We start from the raw sequence: 20,208 nt of genomic DNA, 5'->3' as shown, positions 1-20,208 counted from the left end.
GGATATTTTTGGAGTGGCAGCCAAAGAGTCTCTATTTGGAGGGAGAAGATGATGCTGGAGCAGGAGGAGTCTTCCTAAAGGGCCAATTCCTACGTCACAGCTTTGGTTGGGACCCTGATACCGACACACAAACGCAAACACACACACACAGCACTTCAGCAGACGGACGGAGGAATAAAGCAAAGAGGAACAGTCGAGAAAACACCAGAACAATCAAAGGGAGGGCAAACGAAAGTAAAGACCTGCAGGAGTCAGGCAGAAGAAAGAGGTAACATACGTTTCATTTTATATCCTAAGGAACAAATTAGTTTGTGGTGTGTTGCTGTTCTGTACTTCACTGAGGTGAACTGTAGCATTGTCACAATTGTCACATTGTCACAATTGCTTGAGCAATATAAAATATGTCAGCATTTAAAAACAATCTATTAAATAATTTAAAAAACATTCATACGGAAACAATGTTAAGAGTTGTGTCTGGGATATTATTGTACAGCAGGGGAAGGGGTCGGTGTGGGTTAACCTTATTATGTACACAAAGTACAAGTTCCTTGGATCCGTAGCTATAAATCCTTCTATGCGATGAGCAGAAAAACACAGTATTCAGCCATAGCTGAACATAAACAGCGATTCAGTTAGTGCGTTACAATTTATTCATTATTTTTGGGCTACAACAAAAGAATAACATGAAAGAATTCGATTAAATAGACTACACATTTTTAAACTATTTGATTGACTGGGGTTTTATTATATTCTATCTTGACTTAAATGTAGCCAGTTTAATAACATTAGAAAGGTTTAAATCCCTCTAAATGCCATTCTGAGAAGATGTTGCTGCAAATTTAAAAGTGCTCAGCTTTTGGAGCTTGCACCCCAGCTATATGTTGATTTTAAGAACTGAAATATGAAGATAAATTATGGGAAAACCATTGCTAAAATTGTTTTGTAAGTCAAAGTCCAGCAGTGTGATGATTCTAAAACCAAGTGAGTCTCACAGCCTCTCTTTGGACCTGATGGGACAGAAAATGAATCGTCTGGCTGCAAAACAAATTATGGTGTTTTTGCAAATGTTTTCAGTTCTCATTTGATTGCATTTTAATTTTTTTCCAAAGAAATAAAAAACTTTGTGAAGAGAGAAGCAAAACGTATTACATTAACAGTGTTCCAACTTGATGCTTAGAACTCTTTATTTATTATATACCTTTATTAAATTTAAGTGCATTTTCTAAATCAAAAGTTAAATCAAAGTTTATCAATCAGAACAGGTATGCAGCCTCTTTAATAAAGCAAGATTTTACATTGAGATTAGTGTCAAATAAATCAATTATTATAGGGGTTTCTTGCATTCATGAAGACAAGTATGTACTTTGTTGCTGACAAATTGTAAAGTTTATTGTCTCTCTGTTATCTTTGACCAGAAAAGACATGAGCCATGTCCTTCACTACTCACTACAAAGTGCACTATATGGTGCGTTCGCCATTTTGTTGTGCTGCCAAAATCTAAAATTCCAAAATCGAGTGCCCTAGACATTTCCCAGTGGTCTCTGCGAAAAACCAGAGTGCATTGATGCTCACTAGATTGGTGAATATAGACCACAATGCGTTGCGTCTGAACAATTTTTTACAAAAATACATTTAAATGTACTTTTTAAAATAAACCATCAATGTTTTTATCTTCAGAAGACAGCCCCGTGTCGTGCCAATAGTAAAAGCATCCTGAGACCATTCATGTGTGGGGTTGCTTCTCATCCAAGGGAGTGGGCTCACTAACAATTTTGCCCCAAAACACAGCCATGAATCAAGAATGGTACAAAACACCCTCCAATGGCAACTTCTTCCAACAATCCAGCAACAGTTTGGGGATGAAATATGCATTTTTGGAACACTGCCCCATAAGGTAAAAGTAATAACTAAGTGGGGGGGGGGGACCAAAACGTTGGCATTTTGGGTCCATGGCCTGGAAACTCCACAGATCTTAATCCCTTTGAGAATCTGTGGTCAATCCTCAGGAGGCGAATGGACAAACAAAAACCCATTAATTCTGACAAACTCCAAGAATTAATCAAAGAATGGGTTGCTAACGTTTAGGATTTGGCACAGAAGTTCATTGAGACTCGAATTGCAGAGGTCCTGAAAAAGAAGAAGTATTTATGAAAATACTGACTCTTTGCATAAATGTCATGTAGTTGTCGATAAAAGCCTTTGAAGCGTATGAAGTTCTTGTAATTATATTTCAGTACATCAAAGAAACAACTGAAACAAAGATCCAAAAGCAGTTCAGCATCAGACTATGTGAAAACTAGTATTTGTGTAATTCTTAGAACATTTGACCATAACTGTAGTTTTTTAGTAGTTAAGGGTTAGGGTGGCAATGTGGACACAGCCATGTTTTCAGTAGCTTCTAGACAGTTTAGATGCCCAGCCAGCAAGTTAACAATGCAAATCCCTGAAAGTAGAACAACACTGATTCATGTAGACTTATAATTTTTGAAGATGTTGGAAGTTAAAGAAAAAAGAAAATAGAAAAATTGAGTTCAGAGCAGTAAATGACTCAACTTTACTGTGAGCTTTTAGTGCAATAGTTTTATCATTAAAAATAAACTTAACTGGAGCTTATTCATCAAAATGATTTACTTTGCAATTTTTATTTGATCAGGGTTAAGTTTTACTTTGGAAGATGTTTATATTTCAAAAGTGCAGCGTAAATCTTTCAGAAGGTTTTTACTCAATCCAAAGTGGATGTGATGGAGGATGAGCGATTGGTGGGCGGGAGAACAGCTGCTCCCTGCTTTGACCTTGGGACCAGATATTTCTGGCGGCTGATCACCGATTATTTTTGAACCTCTGAATCACTGCGTCGCCACGTTTGCTGTGTAACACTAGATCCATCTGTTGAACTAAACAGAATTATCAACAGATGTGTTCGTATTCATTTTCTGGGGTAAAATTAAAAAAGGTGTGTGCTGGAGGTTTGTTTGATGTGTGGGGAAATATTTCAATGACTGAGAGATTCTAATGATCCAGGTTTGTAGTAGTTGTTCTCCATTCTCCTTTTCAACACTTAAAACTATCAATTGTTAAACAAAGCAGACATTAAAATAATTGATTGTGGTGAATTTTTAAATGGTAGAGTGTCAACAATCCCATGGCCTTCCAAATTCATGTAGTCTTTTAATGCTTCTTTTAATGTTTTTTTGTCTGAATGATGAACACTTTCCCCAATTTTCCCTTAACACATTTTTGCATTTGGAGTTTTCTCCTCTGCTTTTCTGATATTCTCCACTTTAGCTCAGTATGTTTTTCAAATTGTCATTGCAGCACATTATTTATGGAGAGAAATTAGAGAGAAATTAATTTGTGCATACGTAAATTGCATTTTGTATTTTTTTCATTTTACATTTTTTTAACTTATACACAAAACGTATTATGTGAGTAACAAATCACGCACAAATCCAAATTTATGCACAAATCCTAATTTACGCACGCACAAAGCAAGAATATGCATACACAAATCCTAATTTACGCACAAATCAAGAATTACGCACGCACAAATCCGACTGAGTCTAATTTCTCTCCATAATTATTTGATATTCTGAACAGGAATTCTTAGAATCGTATTTCGAATTTCAACTTTAAACAAATGTAATGTAATGTAATGTGAAATTAAGGTAGCCAAACCACTTTTGCTGCTTTTAATTTGATTTTTGAACTAAACTAAATTCTTTGGAAACCTAGGTAAGCAGAAAAAAAATGGATGTTTATTTTTAATAGACAGCGTGTCTTTTTATCTTGAAATTAAAAATCTTCACATCAAGTCATATCAAGTGCTTCTCTAATGCAATGCTGCTGTGATGCTCCAAGACAGTTTATTATTTTTAAGATAATTAATGATTGAATTAATTGAAAGTTATCTTTTACAGATTCATATCTTGGCATTTTAGGTTGTTTTGTTGTTTCAAACTAAAGTAATTTCTTTTGTGCTTAAAGATACCTAGCATCCAAACACAACAACGTCAAAGCACATCAATGTGGTACAAGGACTTACTGGTACATTTAAATTATGCCCATATACATTTTGTTTACTTGAACAAAAATTAAGTAAATGAAACATCAGTAGCTTTGCTTGAATATAAACAAATTTGCAAACTTTATGTACATGTAATCCTTCAGATTTTCTGCCCTTTTACTTTGTTAGAGAAGAAAAATGATTGAGTAATTTATGTTGTCAGGATGAGGGAGACAGAAGACAAGCAGTTACAAAAAGTAAACAATTCAGATGAGAAATTGATGGAAAGAGTTGTTTTTTCCTTCAAATTTTGCCTGGTTTTTGCCAAGAAACAAGAATGTTTAGAAAAATAAGTCTAAATGATAACAGGAAGTCATCATCAAGTAAACATCTCTTTGGTTTCCCAATATCCAAAATATGATTTAAAAAACTTTCAGTTTAATTTGTTGGATCATTGATTTTTTAAAGCTCTAATTGATTGTATACACTCCTGCAGCAGAGTCTGAAGTTTTACCAGGCAGGCTTTTCTGTTTCAACTGCTTCATGAGGGGTTGCAACATCCACACTGCGTAACTGTGAGCGGCTTCATTTGACACCAACAACAGCTGCAGATCTGCTCCGTTCTTTCCTGTGTGCCAGCCAGCTCTGCCTGATCTGGAAGCCTGCCGACCACAGAGCTGGTACATGCTATTTAAGGAGCAGCTGAAGGAGCAAATCACCTCAGAGGGTTTACTTTATTTTTTCTGTGTACAAGCAGAAACTCGTTGGTTATACGAGCAGGGAGATGTTTTGGACACAGTTCACACTGCCAAAACACAAATACAACCATCCTCTAGTAGTCCCAATGAAGATTTTTTCAACAGAGAATGAGAAAAATGTAACTTTATGAGATGTTACTTGTAAATCCTCAAAAAGTAATTTGATGGAAGCTGATAAGCTCGACCAGGGATGACATCATGTTTCTTTATGGGTACTTTTGACATGCTGAGGTTGCTATTGAGGCCAAAGAGAGACTCACAGAGCAACAACTGAAGTCAAATATCAACTAAAGTTTGATAAAACTGAAAGGTGGTAACAACTATTTAAATGAACACTTTAAACTGAAGTCACTTGCGAAATTGTTTAAAAAATAATAGATAAAGACCACATTTTAAGAACAAAACAGTGTGACTGAAGTTTTCATGTTGATACAGGTAATTCCAAAAAATGTTTGAAATTTAAACATTAAAAAAGTGCTCCCGTATCAAAATTAAAGTTGTAGTTGCTTAATCAATCACTGAGGGATGCAGAGAGACAGTGGGAAAAGTCGTCTGGCCCAGGGGTCTGCAACCCGAGGCTCTGGAGGCACATGCAGCTCCTTTATCCTCTATTGCAGCTATTTGGCTTTAAAGAAAAATTTAAATGATTTCAACAAGTACTAGGTCTGTAGTTTTGGTTAATTTGTTTAAATTAATTAGGTTTTGTCCTTTTTATTTAGATTTTAACACGTCACATAAAGCAGCAAATGGATGGTAAAAGGCTAGATCTATTGTCAGAGTGGTTTATTATTAGACAACGTTTAAAGCATACATTGTTATCTTATACTGCACATTAGTGTCTAGCTACCTGTCAGAGGCAAAATTAATTGGATTAACATGTCATCTGGGGATTGTTCAAGATAACTGGCTTCTACACCAACGTTGATGTTTTATTTTAGATAGTTCAGAAGAATTAGAAAGATGGTGCTCTATAGTGATGGAAAATGCCATGTTTGACTTGGCTTTCTTGCATTTCTGACTAAAGTAAACATAGAGGATCCCATTTGAGACAGGATGTATTTTATTTTGAAAGGAACTTGTGCTGCTATCAAAGTAAAATAATAAAACCCTAACACCATTGTAATTCAGTTATTGTACATATTTTATAAATGATGGGTTAATGGTGACAAAAACAAATAACGTTTATTTTCCTGGGTGAAGGAGAAAATCTGCAGGACTTCTAACTCTTGGAACTTTTAGGTTTTTCAGCTCAAGTATGTCTAAATTTCCCAAAAAGATCTTTATATTCTAAGCTTGTTTTCTTTGTTTAGTTTCAGGTCATAGTTTGTTTCATGTTTGTTGCGTAAAGAGCTGACCTGCTGAGTGTAAAGAACCAACTTGACCCTCTGCTCCTCTCCGATCTGTCAGGACACCTGCACCTGTCAGTCAGAGCAACTAACCCACAGAGACCAATCTGTCCTCCTCTGATTCTGACCTACCGGTACTCAGGAAAGGGTCCTCAGTTAGTGCTGTGGATATTTCCAGAACTGTGAGACTCTCACAGCAGGAACTAAAAATGAAAATGCAGATTAAGAGAAGAAGATAGAATTTTCCTTTCTGTATATAACACAGCAGAGTATTACTCTAGAAAGGCTGCAAAAACAAATTTTCTCAGTCATTAGTTTATTCATGTCAGCATGTGGGACTTCACTGACTTTCCCTTTAATCATTGTTATTTCAGACAAATCAAATCTAATTGGAGTACTTCTTTTTTAACATTTATGATAGTTTTGAGCACCTGAAAACTCCGATCATAAATGTAATGTAAATATTGTGTAGCATTTCCAGCTATTTAATGGACTCAGTGTTGCATATTTTTTGTGAAAGGAGTCAAATCATTGTGTAACATAAGTACGGTAGGTCAAATGTGACATGTTTTTCTGCTGCAGGTCGTGTTGTTCATATCTTTAATAGGAATATTGTTTTTCAGAAGCAGAATGATAGGAGGTCACACAAACCTTTACTGGACTCATTTTAAATGTAACATTTAATTCAATAGAAATGCATTGGTATGTGATTGAAAGCAGCAAGAATTGATTCCTTAAATGTTTTTTTGTTTTTTTAAGCACAAAAAACCCCGAAGAAAAATCAAACAAAAAGGCTAAATTCTTCTAACATTGGGGGAATATGGATAAAACCTGAAATTGGAGTGCAAATTATCCAAAATTCAAGGACCCTTGTGTATAAAATATTCTGACAAGGTCCTTTTCTCTTTTCAGGTGCTGTGTGCTGTGTTAAAGTGAAACCAAACTAAGCAAACTAAGAGAAAACCCTGAAGCATGGCACCAAAGAAGAAGGCCCCTCGCCCAAAGAAGGCCGCCGAAGACACCATCACTCAGGTTGCCATAGAGACCAGCTCTGTCGCCTTGAAGGTGGAGAGCCGTGGTGACGGTGTGGTGGTGGTTGAGAGCGGGGTAAAGAAGATCGAGCAGATGGCAGCCCTGGACATCGCACAGCTGAACAGCCTCAACCTGCAGCTGCCACCGCCTGCCATCAAGCCAGGGGAGCGTGGCTTCGGCCTGGGCAGCGAGCTCACTCGGCCCCTGCATGGCAACGCACTGCTGGAGGAGCTCAGCAAGATGCGCCAGGAAAAGTGAGCTTTGACAAAGCACAAAAAACTGTGCTTCGCTACAAGAATTATTGTAAAATAAGAAAAAATGATGAAACCAGAAGAAAACCCAGATTTCAGGAAACACAAATTGTCCTAATTTAGAATAGAAAATCCTATTTTAACAGAAAGTCCAATTCTGTACCAATTTGTGAAACCCAAAGGGTTTGAGGACTTCCATGATCACATGTTAACAGCTGTTTGAGACATTTTTCTTGTGCTTCTTCTTCCAGGTTCCTGACTGATCTGGAGCTGGCCTGTAAGACCAAGGCCTTCGACGTCCACAAACTGGTCATTTCCTCCATCAGTCAGTACTTTAGAGAGATTCTGGCCAAAGACCCTGGAATGAAGCGTCTGGAGCTCCCCTCACTCTCACCTCTGGGTGCGTTCAGCTCACATTACAGCAAGTCACTGGAAAGAGAGAAAGTTTAGTTTTTTTTTTTTGTTAAAACAAGACACTAAACAGAAAGGATGATCAGTTTAAAGTACCATGGACTGTATATGAGAACTGGACCGAATGACTGTCACGTAACCCATAAAAAACTGTTTTATTCCAGCTCCAACAAAATGAACTCAATTCAGTCACCATTTTTCAACAATACGGCCACCACCATGTTGGAATCAGATGACATCTATAAGCAGTGATTGGTCCAAGTCAGAAGTCAAAATTTCTATGGTAACCAGACTCGCAAATCAGGAATGGCTTGTTGGAATTAGAATTAGAATTAGCAAGAATATGTTAGTAAAAAGGTATCAGAGCATTATTATGACAAGTAAAACTACTGAGCAACAACTGTTTATTTCTCAATAAAAGTCTATGGGATTTTGGCTTCTTTGAGCCAGTAGGTACTTCCTGTTTGGAACGCCAGGAGGGAGGAGTCACTCAGTCCAGTTTTCCATATACAGTCAATGGTTTAATCGACTTCATTACAGATGCAGTGACTTATCAATAAAGTTGTTTTCTTATTGTTTAGCTGTTTCTAAGAATTTCTGTTCTCCAAGATTCAAATGAAGCAACTAAACTCATGTCTTTTTTATTCTAGCTTCAAGAAATATTGCTCCACTACTCTCTTCTAAATCAGATGAATTAAATTGTCAAAATTGTCATGGAGAAAACAACCTAGCAGTCATAAAAAGGAAAGGATCCAGACCATTCAGATTTAATAGATATTAAGCAGCAAAAAACTTAAAAAGGTGCTGAGCAAATCTAAAAAATATGTCAGTAACAGATTCTGCAAGTTGTCCGTCTTAGAAATATGAAAAAGGTCTGTAATGTTCATCAGAAACACTTTACTTGTCAGATAGAATGTAAAAAAAAGAATCACATTGTGTGAATTTTAAGGATTTTATTTGTGTAATGGTGTAAAAAAGTATTTGTTGTTTTCTTCTCTGTGCAGGTCTAGCCAATGTCATCACTTTTGCTTACCTGGGCCGCGTCCACATGTCCCTCTACACCATCGGCTGCACTGTCTCTGCCGCCACTGCATTGCAGATCCCGCAACTCCTCAAGATGTGCATGGACTTCCTGCTGGCGGAGCTCAACATTCAGACCTGCGTCTACGTCTGGAACATCGCCGCCGCCTACGGCCTGCTGCCTGTGTGCGACGCTGCCCGCCGCTTTGTCCTGGAGAACTTTGTGCAGTTCTCAGAGACGCCGCTCTTCATGCAGCTGACCCTGGAGCAGATCTCTGCTTTCCTTCAGGACAACTCGCTGGTGTTGCCCTCAGAGGTCATGGCTTTCCAGGTCAGAGGTCAATCATCACAGTCAAGCTTTGCATTAAAAAAAGAAAAAAAAAGTTTTAAAATCAAACTACAGGTGAACCAGCAGGAACCTTGTTAGCCTGGTCACCTGCTAATATTTATGACCAAACTCAGGCCTGAAGCCAGGCCTCAAGAATAAAAACCTGACAACTGTGAGCCAAAACATCTAAGAATAACTCCTCTGCATGTGGCACAGAAGCCTGTTTATTCATACACAACTTCAGAACGAAAATAAGCCAACAGCTGAGTAACCAAGAGAAGTCTGGGATCAAATGAGAAGCTGTCAGGAACCCAGCACCTGTGCAAAAGAAGCTTTTGCCAAAACCTTAAAAGAAACATGCAGATTTGGGTGGAATATCTACTTCGAAAATTTGTGGAGAAGGATCCATAGCAGAAGAAGTGTTTAAAAGCTTCTCCTGCTATGGATCGTGTTGAACACAAACTAAACAGCCAAATTCAACTTTCTGCTCCTCCTCCAGCTTGCCATGAAGTGGCTGGACTTTAACGCCTCCCGCCAGGCTCACGCTTCTGACCTTCTGTCACATATTCGTTTTGAGACCATCCCAGCCAGCGAGCTGGTGAGCCAGATCCAGCCGGTGCCTCGCATGATGCTGGATCCACAGTGTCACCGCCAGCTGGTGGACGCCATGAACTACCACCTGCTGCCCTACCAGCAAAACACCCTGCAGTCCAGGCGCACGCAGGTCCGGGGGGCCCAGCCGACTCTGCTGACCATCGGAGGACGCCCGTCTCTCACAGAGAGGGCTCTCAGCCGAGAGGTCAGTGCTCCTGACTCACAATTTGTTAACCCCGAAACCTTACAGACAAGTAGTCATGGTGTCCAGGTTCTGTGGAGGGACCCTCGTGACAGTGGTGCCACCTGGCGCCACCTGACCCAGCTGCCAGCGAAGAGCTTCAACCAGTGTGTGGCTGTGATGGATGGCTTCCTGTACGTGGCTGGAGGAGAGGACCAGAACGACGCCCGGAACCAGGCCAAACACGCCGTCAGCACCCTCAACAGGTCTGAAATCCGGCTTTATTTCAAATGTTAGGAGTGAAAGAATGACCCACATCTACAGCTTCCTTTTGTTCAAATGTTTAGCATTAACCATTAACTGTATACAAAACCTGGCAAACACTCCTGCCAATCAGGACTGAGCTTGTTGAAGGTCCACACCCCTACCACTTGCAAGCAGGCTCAGGAGATTCTGTTAAATGTTTTGACGTTCGACGGGAGACCACCTACTTTTGAGTCATCGAATGGGTCAGTTTTTTTAATTGAATAAGTTGTACTACAGAAAAAAATCATGAAAAACAGAACACATTAAAAAAGGTAGCAGAGCAAGGATGGTTATTGTGACAAATAGAATAATAGCTGTCAATTTCTCAGTAGAAGTCTGTGGGCTTTTGACCTCTTGTAGCCAGAGGGTACTTCCTGTTTGGAACATATGGGAGTTCTGATACAGCCAATGGGGAAAACCCAGAAACCTTTAACAAACAAACATTTATTTTCTTTAAAGCATATACCTTCTAGAAATTTTCCCCCCGAATCCATCTCCCCACGATAAGTCTGATGTTGGTCTAATAATCCAATCAATGTAGCAGTTTGGTGGCCTAGTGGTAGACTGTCCACCCTCAGACTGGGAGAATGTGGATTTGGGTCATACCAAAGGTTCTAAAATGGGACTCAATGGTTGACATTGAATGGCTGTGGTGCAGCGGTAAAGTGGTCAACCTCTGATTTTATAGCAGGTTTGGTTCCTGGCTTACCTGCCCAAATGTTGAAATGTCCTTGGGTAAGACACTGAACTTCACTTTTCTCCTAGTGGTAACAGGTTTGCGCTAATGTGTAAATGTGTGTGTTCATGGGTGAATGGGACTGAGACACTTTGGGCCTAAAAGCAGTAGAAGTGGTCTTCTGCCGGGGACTTGACGTGCTGTGGGGCAAGTAGCGACTTTCTCTTGACAGAATTTGCGCTCAGTGTATTTAAACAGTGACATATGTATCAGAGGATGTCCGATTGGCCGTTCTGCATGTCAATCAAGTCCCGTACTTGTCAGTGAGGATTTTGATTCGCTGACAGATTTTTTACAAGTACTTTTTTTAAATTTTTTGATCTACCCTCACGTCCTTGAAGATCGACTGGTTGATCGCGATCGACGTAATGAACACCCCTGCTATATATGCATGTGCCCAGTAGCGGTTTTAGGGACGGGCTATATGGGCGATGGCCCGGGGCGCAAAATGAAGGGGGGCGGCGCCGGCGGCTCAGCCCTTGTAAAAGGATTTATGCACCAATACTGGTGCATAAAGGGGGGCGACGGTCGCGGGCCGCGGCTCAGTGCTTGATGAAAAAATAAAAATAGAAACTGCGACAGCGCCGCCATGTCGCCCGGGGAGTGATTCAGGGTAGAACCGCCACTGCATGTGCCATTTACCATTTTGGGGGAGTTCAACCACTAAAATGAGTCTTCACACTCAAAAACAAAAGTGTGAGTTTAACTGTAACGGATAAATACATTTTAAAAAGGCCCTCATGAATCTGAAGTGTTAGAAACTTTTCTTTCCACCTTTCCCTCAGATATGACCCCCGCTTCAACACCTGGCTCCACCTGGCAAGCATGCGTCAGCGCCGCACCCACTTCTCCCTGGCAGCCAGCGGTGGCCGCCTGTACGCCATCGGTGGCCGTAACGTCGAGGGCCTGCTGGCCACCACGGAGAGCTACCTGCCCTCCTCCAACACCTGGCAGATGCGTGCCCCCATGGAAGCGCCCCGCTGCTGCCACTCCAGTGCCACTCTGCCCTCCGGAGACATACTGGTGACCGGTGGGTACATCAGCTGCGCCTACTCCCGCTCTGCCTCATGCTACAATGTAGAGACCGACACCTGGAGCGAGAAAACCCCCATGGATACGCCCCGCGGCTGGCACTGCTCCGCCACCCTGGGTGGGAAGGTGTATGTGGTGGGAGGAAGCCAGCTCGGACCTGGTGGAGAGCGGATCGATGTGCTCTCAGTGGAAGTCTTCAGCCCTGACAGTGGAGCGTGGAGCCGGGCGGCACCGCTGCCCTTGGGCGTGAGCACCGCTGGCCTCTCCCTGCTGGGTGAGAAGCTGTACCTGCTGGGGGGCTGGAACGAGGCAGAGAAACGCTACAAGGCAGCCGTGCAGAAGTACGACCCGGCCACAGATAGCTGGTCGAAGGGGGAGGATCTACCAGAGCCCACAGTGGGAGTCTCCTGCTGCGCCCTGGCGCTGCCACCCCGCCACGCACCCCGCCGACAGCTGCACCGCAACACCCCGGGACACGAGGAGCAGAGCCCGGCCAGAAAGAACCGGAGCAGAGAGAGCAGCGCGATCCCAGCACAGGTCCAAAGTGCATGAAAACACAGGAGAAACATCAGGCAACATCTGGATCACCAGAACATTTCCTCTGCCAGTGACCCCTTAAATCAAAATTATCCGGAATGTGAAAAAGAGGGACTCCAATTTTTTTATGTTTCTTCAGAAGTTAAAAGCCTTTAAGAACCAGAATGTTAAACAGGACTTCCACCCACAAGTCAGAGGGCTAAAAACGGTACAATCATAATTAAAAGACAACTGGGAACGCTTTTCAAACAGAAAAATAGATAATCGGAGTGGGACTTCAATGTCAAAACAAGGCAAAGTAAAACTTAGGCTTTTATTCCATTTTTGAATCCAGTGAAAAATTAAAGCAGCATCAAGCGGAATCATTTTAAAACACATTACTGCTGAGTTAGCATTTATAATAAAATAATTATACAATGTTTTGAATATTTTTTATTTTTATGGTCCTGAGTGGAGGATTTAGAGAGTACAAAAGCAGAGGGGGTAAAGGTGGATGAAAAGAGGAGTTGAGCAGGTGAAGTTGAAGCAAGCACGATGGCAAAAGATGGAAAGACAGAAACAGATGATCTGTGACCGTGTTCAGTGTGAAACTGCTGTGAGCCTGTGTGCAAAGGCATTTATGGTGACTTAGAGGAGCATGAATGTGTGTGTGTGTGTGTGTGTGAGGCAGTGTGTGACTGCTACAGCACATGACTGCTACAGCACATGAGCCAGTTTCTGTTTCAATCAAAAATCCTGCAATAACATCAAAACAAACTTGAAATTTTCCCAAGATTTCAGTGCAGGCCTGTTAGGAACGACCACAGAGGGTTAAATGTGAAATAAAGTGGCACAAAGGTGGTAAAAATATTAAAAAAGTATATATATTTAACAAACATCTGTTTCAACTGTTTATTTTCTGTGAAAAAAGCAAAAATGCGTTAAAAAAAGCTGTTGTCCATCTTAATCTTTGGAGGTTAAATCGATTGATTTCTGTATTTGAACTGCAAAGGTGAAGTTTCACTGAAATTAAATAAAGACTATCTCAATCAAACTTGATGTGTGTCGATTTATCCATACCAGACGTGAAATGTTTAAAAGAAATTAAAGAATTTAAAGCAGAAATAGGATGAAGCTGCTGCTTCTATGAATTCAAATCCAGAAAAGAAGTTTACGGATGTCAATAAGGAGAATGACAGGAATTTCTGTTACCATGACAAAGGAAAGACAGCATTTAACCCTTGTGCTATCCTATGACCCCCGCCTTACATTGACGTGTTCTCCCTACCATGACAAAGGTGGATAAAGGTGAAGAAGATTTCATGTAATCCATGGACACCAGTGAAGATCACAAATCATTGAAGAAAAAAGGTTCAGAGCACTGTCTAGTGGGTCTAGATGACCCAACTCCCAACATTAAAGTGCCTAGGACAGCACAAGGGTTAAGGCACGTGTCAAACTCAAAGCCCCGGGGGCCAGATGTGGCCCTCCATGTCATTTTATTTGACCCGCAAGAGCATAAAAGTTTTTAATATTCTTAAAGTAAAAATTTGTGTGCATTTATTTAAATCTAGGGGGAATAGGACTTGAAAAATGGGATTGGGCAACTATACATTAGGACTTTAACGCTGTCCATAGAACCTAACCTGACAATCAAATTTAAGAGGATTTATGCTAGAGTAACAAGCAAACATATGTTTTCTATGCAACTGTAATTGTCACTTTAGAAAGTTATAATAAATAAATAAGTTATTTAACATTACGTTACATTTATTTTTCATTACATTTAGTTACATGTATAAGTTATATCTGGGCGACCGTGGTGCAGCGGTAGGGCGGTCGACGCATATTGCAGGTTCGATTCCCGCCTTGCACGCCTATGTGTCGAAGTGTCCTTGGGCAAGACACTGAAGCCTCTGGTGGGAGGTTGGCGCCAGTGTTCGGCAGCGGAGCCGCCATCAGTGTGTGAATGTGTGTGTGCGCATGTGTGAATGGGACTGTGACTGTAAAGTGCTTTGGGCCTTTGAAAGAGGGTAGAAAGCACTATATAAGTTTACGCCATTTACCATTTGAGGACAGCCATTATGCTGATGTGGCCCTCGGTAAAAATGAGTTTGACACCCCTGGGTTAAGGGGTCCTCGTCTAGTTTTTAAATACTAGTGCAGTGACACAAATGTTTCACAAGACTGTCACCTTGTGGTACGACAGGTGCACAACCTGATAAATTCAAACCAGAAATGGAGGCAGGTGAGTACGGCAACTGTAAAAAACAGAATTGGTGTCCTGCTGTTCTCACACTACAGAAAGGAAGGATTTACATATTTTGTGAAAACCATCTTATTAAGCTAGTTTCTACTAAACACTGGACATCTCTGGCAAACTCCTTTCATTGGTTTTCATGTGAGAGCAGGCGATCAAAGTGCCAAGAACAAGAACCCAGCAGGTCTAGTTGATGCTCCCTTAACCCTTGTGCTATCTTAGATGACCCCACCCTTACATTGACGTGTTCTTCCTACCATGACAAAGGTGGATAAAGGTGGAAAGATTTCATGTAATCCATGGACACCAGTGAAGATCACAAATCATTGAAGAATAAAGGTTCAGCGCACTCTCTAGTGGGTCTAGATGACCCAACTCCCAATGTTAAGGATAGCACAAGGGTTAAGAATAAAAATGTTTTACCGATACAGTACTTCAGGTATGATTTTATGTATACATTTGAATTTTTCTTCTCTGGACACCGAGAAAGCATTTGCTGCTCGCTGTAGAACAGAATTAGATGTATATTATAATAAAAACAGAAAAAAATCAGTTTGTTTTTTAATAATTTTATTACTTTGTTACAAACAAAAGAGGATGTCCTTTACTTGCCAGGGAGAATGATTCCGTCGTACTGAAAAGTAAGGAAAAAGTTAAGTTCAGTTCAGTGTAAAAACAAACATGTTCTGGAGTTCAACGAGAAATATTAACTCAAAAAACTAAAAGTACATTTTTTATTCACAGATCCAATGATGGAAATCATGACAGGAAACATTTCACAGACGTTCTACAACAGATATGCAGTCGAGGCATTTCACTGAAGGCAGCAGAACCACAGATTCTCAAACTCTGTGGAAAATTCTCCACCTACAATGAAGCAAAGACTCAGCAAGACACAAAAGATAACTGACGATCTGAAAACATTCCTGTTTCACATCAAATCAGTTATTCTTGCCCATTTCAACCCAATCAAAGAATATTTAAAAACCAAAAGCTTTGTAGCCAAAAAGCAGCTTTAATTTGCTTAAAAACATCTTTCCTGTTAATTCCAGTTATGGAGTTCATGATGTTAACTTGATATGTACTTTGATTTAAGCAGAAGTGGCTCTAATCCAAGCTTTGTTAAAATCAAACTGATAGTTTTCAATTAAGTCCTTAGAAGCATTTTTAAGGTTTACTTTAACATTTACCGTGTACAACCAGAGTTTAATCTCGTTCTATGAATTGAGATCATGTACAAGAAACAAAACTGTATATAATCACTAGAAAAATGCCCAGTTTTGAAGCAGAATGGAGATTTTGCTCCATTATTTAATCTTTTGCACCATGAGTATGTTGTAAAAACGTTCAGCACTCACTTTCTGCTGAAACCAGCGCATGGCCTCCTCTTTGCGGATGCGATGTCTGAATCCAATGCGGCCTCTTTTGCGCTTCTTGTCAGCAATGCTGAACCCGGGTCGGCCCAGAACCTGACCAGGAAGGTAGAGAGCAGCGTTTCAGTTTTAGCTCGTCAGTGTTGATCATTTTAAAGAAGATCTTTTGGCTCCAACCTAGTTACACACTTATCAAATACATGCTTTTCGATGTGATGATGTATAAAGACCAATTTCAGCAGCAGAAGATAAAAAGATGAATGAAAAAGTTGAGATGAACTAACCACGTAGAAGTCCAGACCATAGATCCCGATGCTGGGGTCATACTTGATCCCCAGATCGATGTGCTCCTGGATGCCAAAGCCGAAGTTTCCTGTGTCGGAGAAGTTGTTCTTTCTCAACTCGTACTCACGAACCTGTAAATCAGAGAGCAGAACATCTACATAATCCAACAGTAACATTCCCAGCGACAGATCGAGATTTAAATGAAGACAAACTTAAACAGATTTTCTTCTAATCGTGCGAACTGAAGTTTTAATAAATGTGATAATTAAAGAACTAAACACCCACAGCTGGTTCTGCAGGATCTAGAGTCTGTATGGAGGCTTTTATTTTGACGGAAAATAACACAACCTTAAGCTTTTCTGCAAACAACCTTTGAGAATGATGCAAAAAAAAAAAAAAAATCTTTCCTTCTATCCTGTTTGAAAATGTGGGCATGGTTTATTTAAATGTAAAGCGGGTAAAAAGGATAATAAAAAGGAAAAACAAATAATTGCTTTGGTCTAAACAGAAGTTAGTTCAGAACAATTTCACCCCTTGACACCAACTTTTCTGATCCCTAAAGGAGGAGACCACAACACGTGTAAACATTTTCACCAAGAAACAGCGACTCGATAAATCGGTTTTCTGCTGCAACGGTGACTTCTAAAAACTTTTTCTGTATCACCTTAAATCAATCTTTATTAACTATTTTAACTGTAAATGTGTTTAAACCAAAATACATTGGTACCAAAGGAGATCTATCAGAAATCTCTATTAACGGCACAGAGGGTATCTGTATCACTTGGTTTCCCACAATCCCCTACATAAGTTTGAAAGACAAAATATACTTTCAATAGCTAAACATGGTCTCAGGTCAGCTTGGAGACTTCTACATGTGCATTGATGATCTTCCAGGTGACAAAGCTCACAAACCTTCAGTCCTTTCTCCAGGATCTCCTCTGCTTTGGCTCCTCGGACGGTGCAGTGGACAGCGATCTTTTCATTTCTGCGGATACCGAAGGATCTAACGGTATAACGGGCTGAAAAAATAAACAAAATATTGCACAAATGAAACCCGGCCACACAATAAGCCCTCACCATCTCTTCACACTCAACAACACCAACCTTTGGAGAAGACAGGTGTCTGCCCGGTGAGCTGCTCCAACACTTTGGCTGCTCTGGTCAGCCTGTCACCACTTTCACCTACACAGATGTTCAGGCAGAGCTTGCGGATGCGGAGCTCTTTCATTGGGTTCTCCTTCTTCTCACCCTGTTCCTGCAGTATCAGACAATCCCATTAAACATCTACTAGTGACAGCGTGGTCTGCACCACCTGTTGAACATGCCAAGTTCATTTAAACCAACCATTTCAGCTAAACAAAAACTCCACTCTGAAAAATACGATTCTAAACGTTCCCGAATGTCGCCAGGAAGCAGTCGGTCTCATGTCACCCACTGACAGCGTGGGGTTACAACACGCCGGCCGGTCGGTCGGTGGACATGTCCGTACATATATCCCTTCAGTCACCTACACAGAAGTTCTGTGCTCCGTCAATAAGGTGTCTGTGAACTGAATAAAAGCCTCAAAAGAAACCGTGCTCAAGATATACCGGCATCAACTATTATGTTAAGTCTACGAACATTTGTTTATAACTGGAAAAGCAAATGACGCGGACATTTCTGAGATTAGCCTATTAGCATAGCCGCAGTTAATTCTTGCAAAAATCTATTTTTGCCTGAAAATTTAAACTAAATGGTTCTAAATACATTTTAATACTGTTAAGTATAATCGACTGAAATTCATACGCCCGTGAAAGTGATGTCACAACGCAGATGATTGAGGATTTCAACTGAAAGTTCATGTTAGCACAGAACGCTTCGATGTGGACTATACTCACCGCCATCTTGGATCACTAGAAGAGGGCGTTCCGTTTCCGGCGATGCGTTTTTATACCACTGTGTTCCCCGTAAAGTAGCTCGGCTAAACACACTCAAACAAATACAAAGGTTCTGCCTGGTGCAATAAGTGATATTTCAGCGTAAAAGCTTCAGAGAACACCAAAATTCTAAACATGTCGAGTTCAAGGACTGTAAAGCAGTCACTCATCTGTTGTGTGGCTTCTTAAAATAGTAGACACAATTCTTTATTTTTTTCTTGAAAGTCAGTTGTTCATTTTGAAAAGCCCTATTTCAATTAAAAAAATCATATTAGGCTAGATTAAACTTGGGTTTATAAAAATAATTGAGCAAATCTGTCAAAAATAATCAACAAACCAGTTGAATAATTTTTAAAAAAAGCAATTGAAATTTTTTAATCAAAAAGTTACAAACTCCTATTGGTCTTTTGCAGTTTCAAATAGATTTCCATCTTTAGCTGAGTTAAAGTAATATCTGTTATAATGCTTAAATTGCACTTAATAATGTAATTAATAGCCAAGTTTAAGATTACTTATGTCTTCTGAAATTTCTAACATCAAAATTGTGGTAAGTTTGACGTAGACTCAAAACAGATGGCTGTACTCCCTCAAATTTTATGCTGTCTTTACAAAGTACTTTAAACTTACTTTAAAATTGTTTTATCTCATGTTTCAAAAAGAAAACAAAGGAATCTGATGAAGTTTGCAAAATAACTAATTTGATTTATGAAAAACAACTGTTAGAAAGACAACAGAAAATCAAAAAAATAATTAGACAGTCCCAATCACTATAACATAAATTGCAAAACATCAGAACAAAAATATACGATCTTCAGAGTTCAGATTTTTTGTTCGCTACATGTTAAAAACTCTATTTCAGCCAAATCTGTTACTCGAGCCCCAGTGTCTTTTATACAGGTCAAATTAGTCTGTTGAATTTCTATTCTAATGTAGCGAGATGGAAGGATTTGTTCATATATGTAAGCAAACTTGAAACTTGTTTTTTTGTCATGTGGCATGGCTTGTAATAAATGAAAGAACTTGCTTTGTAAATCAATTTACTTTTTTTCCACATCAAACCAAATAAAATCGTACACATTTTTGCAGGTTGCACCAGTTCACCACCTGCTGCAAATAAGGACAGTGGTTTCTGCATGACGAAAAGAAGCACGGCTCTGATTAGATGAAAGGACGCTTGTCCGCATTTCAGGTGTCATGGAAGAGACAGAGAAAGAGACATTCTCTATTCTCTTCCATTGTTTTTTTTAAACACTTTTTTTTGTTTTGCTTTATCTTAATGTCACTTGTTCAAAGATGTAGACGTATCCAGTTTAGCAGTATAGATCTAACTAATGCCAGTGAGATTGATGTTAAGTAAGCCTGTTCATCTTCCTGACTGTCAGCAATACAAGTATTTCCCCTGAGGGGATATTTCTCCAAAGTACTGCATACAACTGAATGCTTTAAATTATACCAAATGTCAAGTAGTGGGGCTCAGAGGATTGTAGCTTTTCAATAAAGTTTTGACTGGATAAAATGTTTTTTTTCTCTAGTAGTCAGAAGGTTATTATGGTTTCCTAAATATTTGAATATGAAACTACTAATTCTGTCTCTAAAGACATTTTTGGGGTAATTTGATCCCAAAAAATAGATAAAAATTAAAAATAGAATTGTTTTGTGTTTTTTAGTAGTTTAACAATCATAGCAGCTGGTGAGTGTATGTACAGGCCACCTTGATGGGGATTTTTTTTTTCTTTTTGGAGTTTTGGTTCGACTCTGCAGTTGTTTGTCGAACTTAAATTTGACCATAACCTTTGAAACATTTAGGGATCATTTCTGAAAGTGCTACGTTTTCTGGAGACACAAAAAACAAGAGAAACC

At 39.8% G+C, this 20,208-nt stretch overlaps 2 protein-coding genes across 3 annotated transcripts; one reads left to right on the top strand and one right to left on the bottom strand.

Moving 5' to 3' along the window:
• The first annotated feature begins 34 nt into the window (after nucleotides 1-34).
• Nucleotides 35-13,568, top strand: klhl43 (kelch-like family member 43). The gene is made up of 7 exons (XM_004074077.5): nucleotides 35-268; nucleotides 7,020-7,393; nucleotides 7,642-7,790; nucleotides 8,806-9,152; nucleotides 9,649-9,948; nucleotides 10,015-10,190; nucleotides 11,752-13,568. Exons 2-7 carry the CDS (start codon nucleotides 7,080-7,082, stop codon nucleotides 12,548-12,550), a joined length of 2,085 nt encoding a protein of 694 aa, XP_004074125.1. The 5' UTR covers nucleotides 35-268; nucleotides 7,020-7,079; the 3' UTR covers nucleotides 12,551-13,568.
• Nucleotides 13,569-15,327: 1,759 nt separating this feature from the next.
• rpl11 (ribosomal protein L11) lies at nucleotides 15,328-18,449 on the bottom strand. 2 transcript variants are annotated; one of them, XM_004074079.4, is made up of 6 exons: nucleotides 18,310-18,449; nucleotides 17,537-17,687; nucleotides 17,345-17,451; nucleotides 16,432-16,563; nucleotides 16,133-16,243; nucleotides 15,328-15,408 (listed from the first exon to the last, which is right to left on the bottom strand). In XM_004074079.4, the coding sequence occupies exons 1-6, from the start codon at nucleotides 18,313-18,315 to the stop codon at nucleotides 15,379-15,381; spliced, it is 537 nt and encodes a 178-aa protein (XP_004074127.1). In that variant the 5' UTR covers nucleotides 18,316-18,449; the 3' UTR covers nucleotides 15,328-15,378. The 2 variants fall into 2 exon arrangements, with proteins under 2 accessions (XP_004074127.1, XP_020562844.1); XM_020707185.2 differs by lacking the exon at nucleotides 18,310-18,449 and adding an exon at nucleotides 17,777-18,223.
• Between the last annotated feature and the right edge of the window lie 1,759 nt (nucleotides 18,450-20,208).

This window comes from Oryzias latipes, chromosome 11 (assembly GCF_053564925.1).
Source record: "Oryzias latipes strain Hd-rR chromosome 11, Olatipes_Hd-rR_3.1".
Lineage (NCBI taxonomy): Eukaryota > Metazoa > Chordata > Actinopteri > Beloniformes > Adrianichthyidae > Oryzias > Oryzias latipes.
The sequence above is the reverse complement of the archived record's forward strand: the minus strand, read 5'-3'. Positions and strand labels throughout refer to the sequence as shown.

What these genes read in the sequence shown, in the direction of transcription:
- klhl43 (XM_004074077.5), top strand. Translation starts at nt 7,080, where the DNA reads ATGGCACCAAAGAAGAAGGCCCCTCGCCCAAAGAAGGCCGCCGAAGAC. An exon ending in CCCCTCACTCTCACCTCTGG is followed by an intron (nt 7,791 to 8,805) that starts GTGCGTTCAGCT and finishes TTCTCTGTGCAG; the next exon opens with GTCTAGCCAATGTCATCACT. An exon ending in GCCGTCAGCACCCTCAACAG is followed by an intron (nt 10,191 to 11,751) that starts GTCTGAAATCCG and finishes CCTTTCCCTCAG; the next exon opens with ATATGACCCCCGCTTCAACA.
- rpl11 (XM_004074079.4), bottom strand. An exon ending in GACACCTGTCTTCTCCAAAG is followed by an intron (nt 17,452 to 17,536) that starts GTTGGTGTTGTT and finishes TTATTTTTTCAG; the next exon opens with CCCGTTATACCGTTAGATCC. An exon ending in ATGGTCTGGACTTCTACGTG is followed by an intron (nt 16,244 to 16,431) that starts GTTAGTTCATCT and finishes CTTCCTGGTCAG; the next exon opens with GTTCTGGGCCGACCCGGGTT.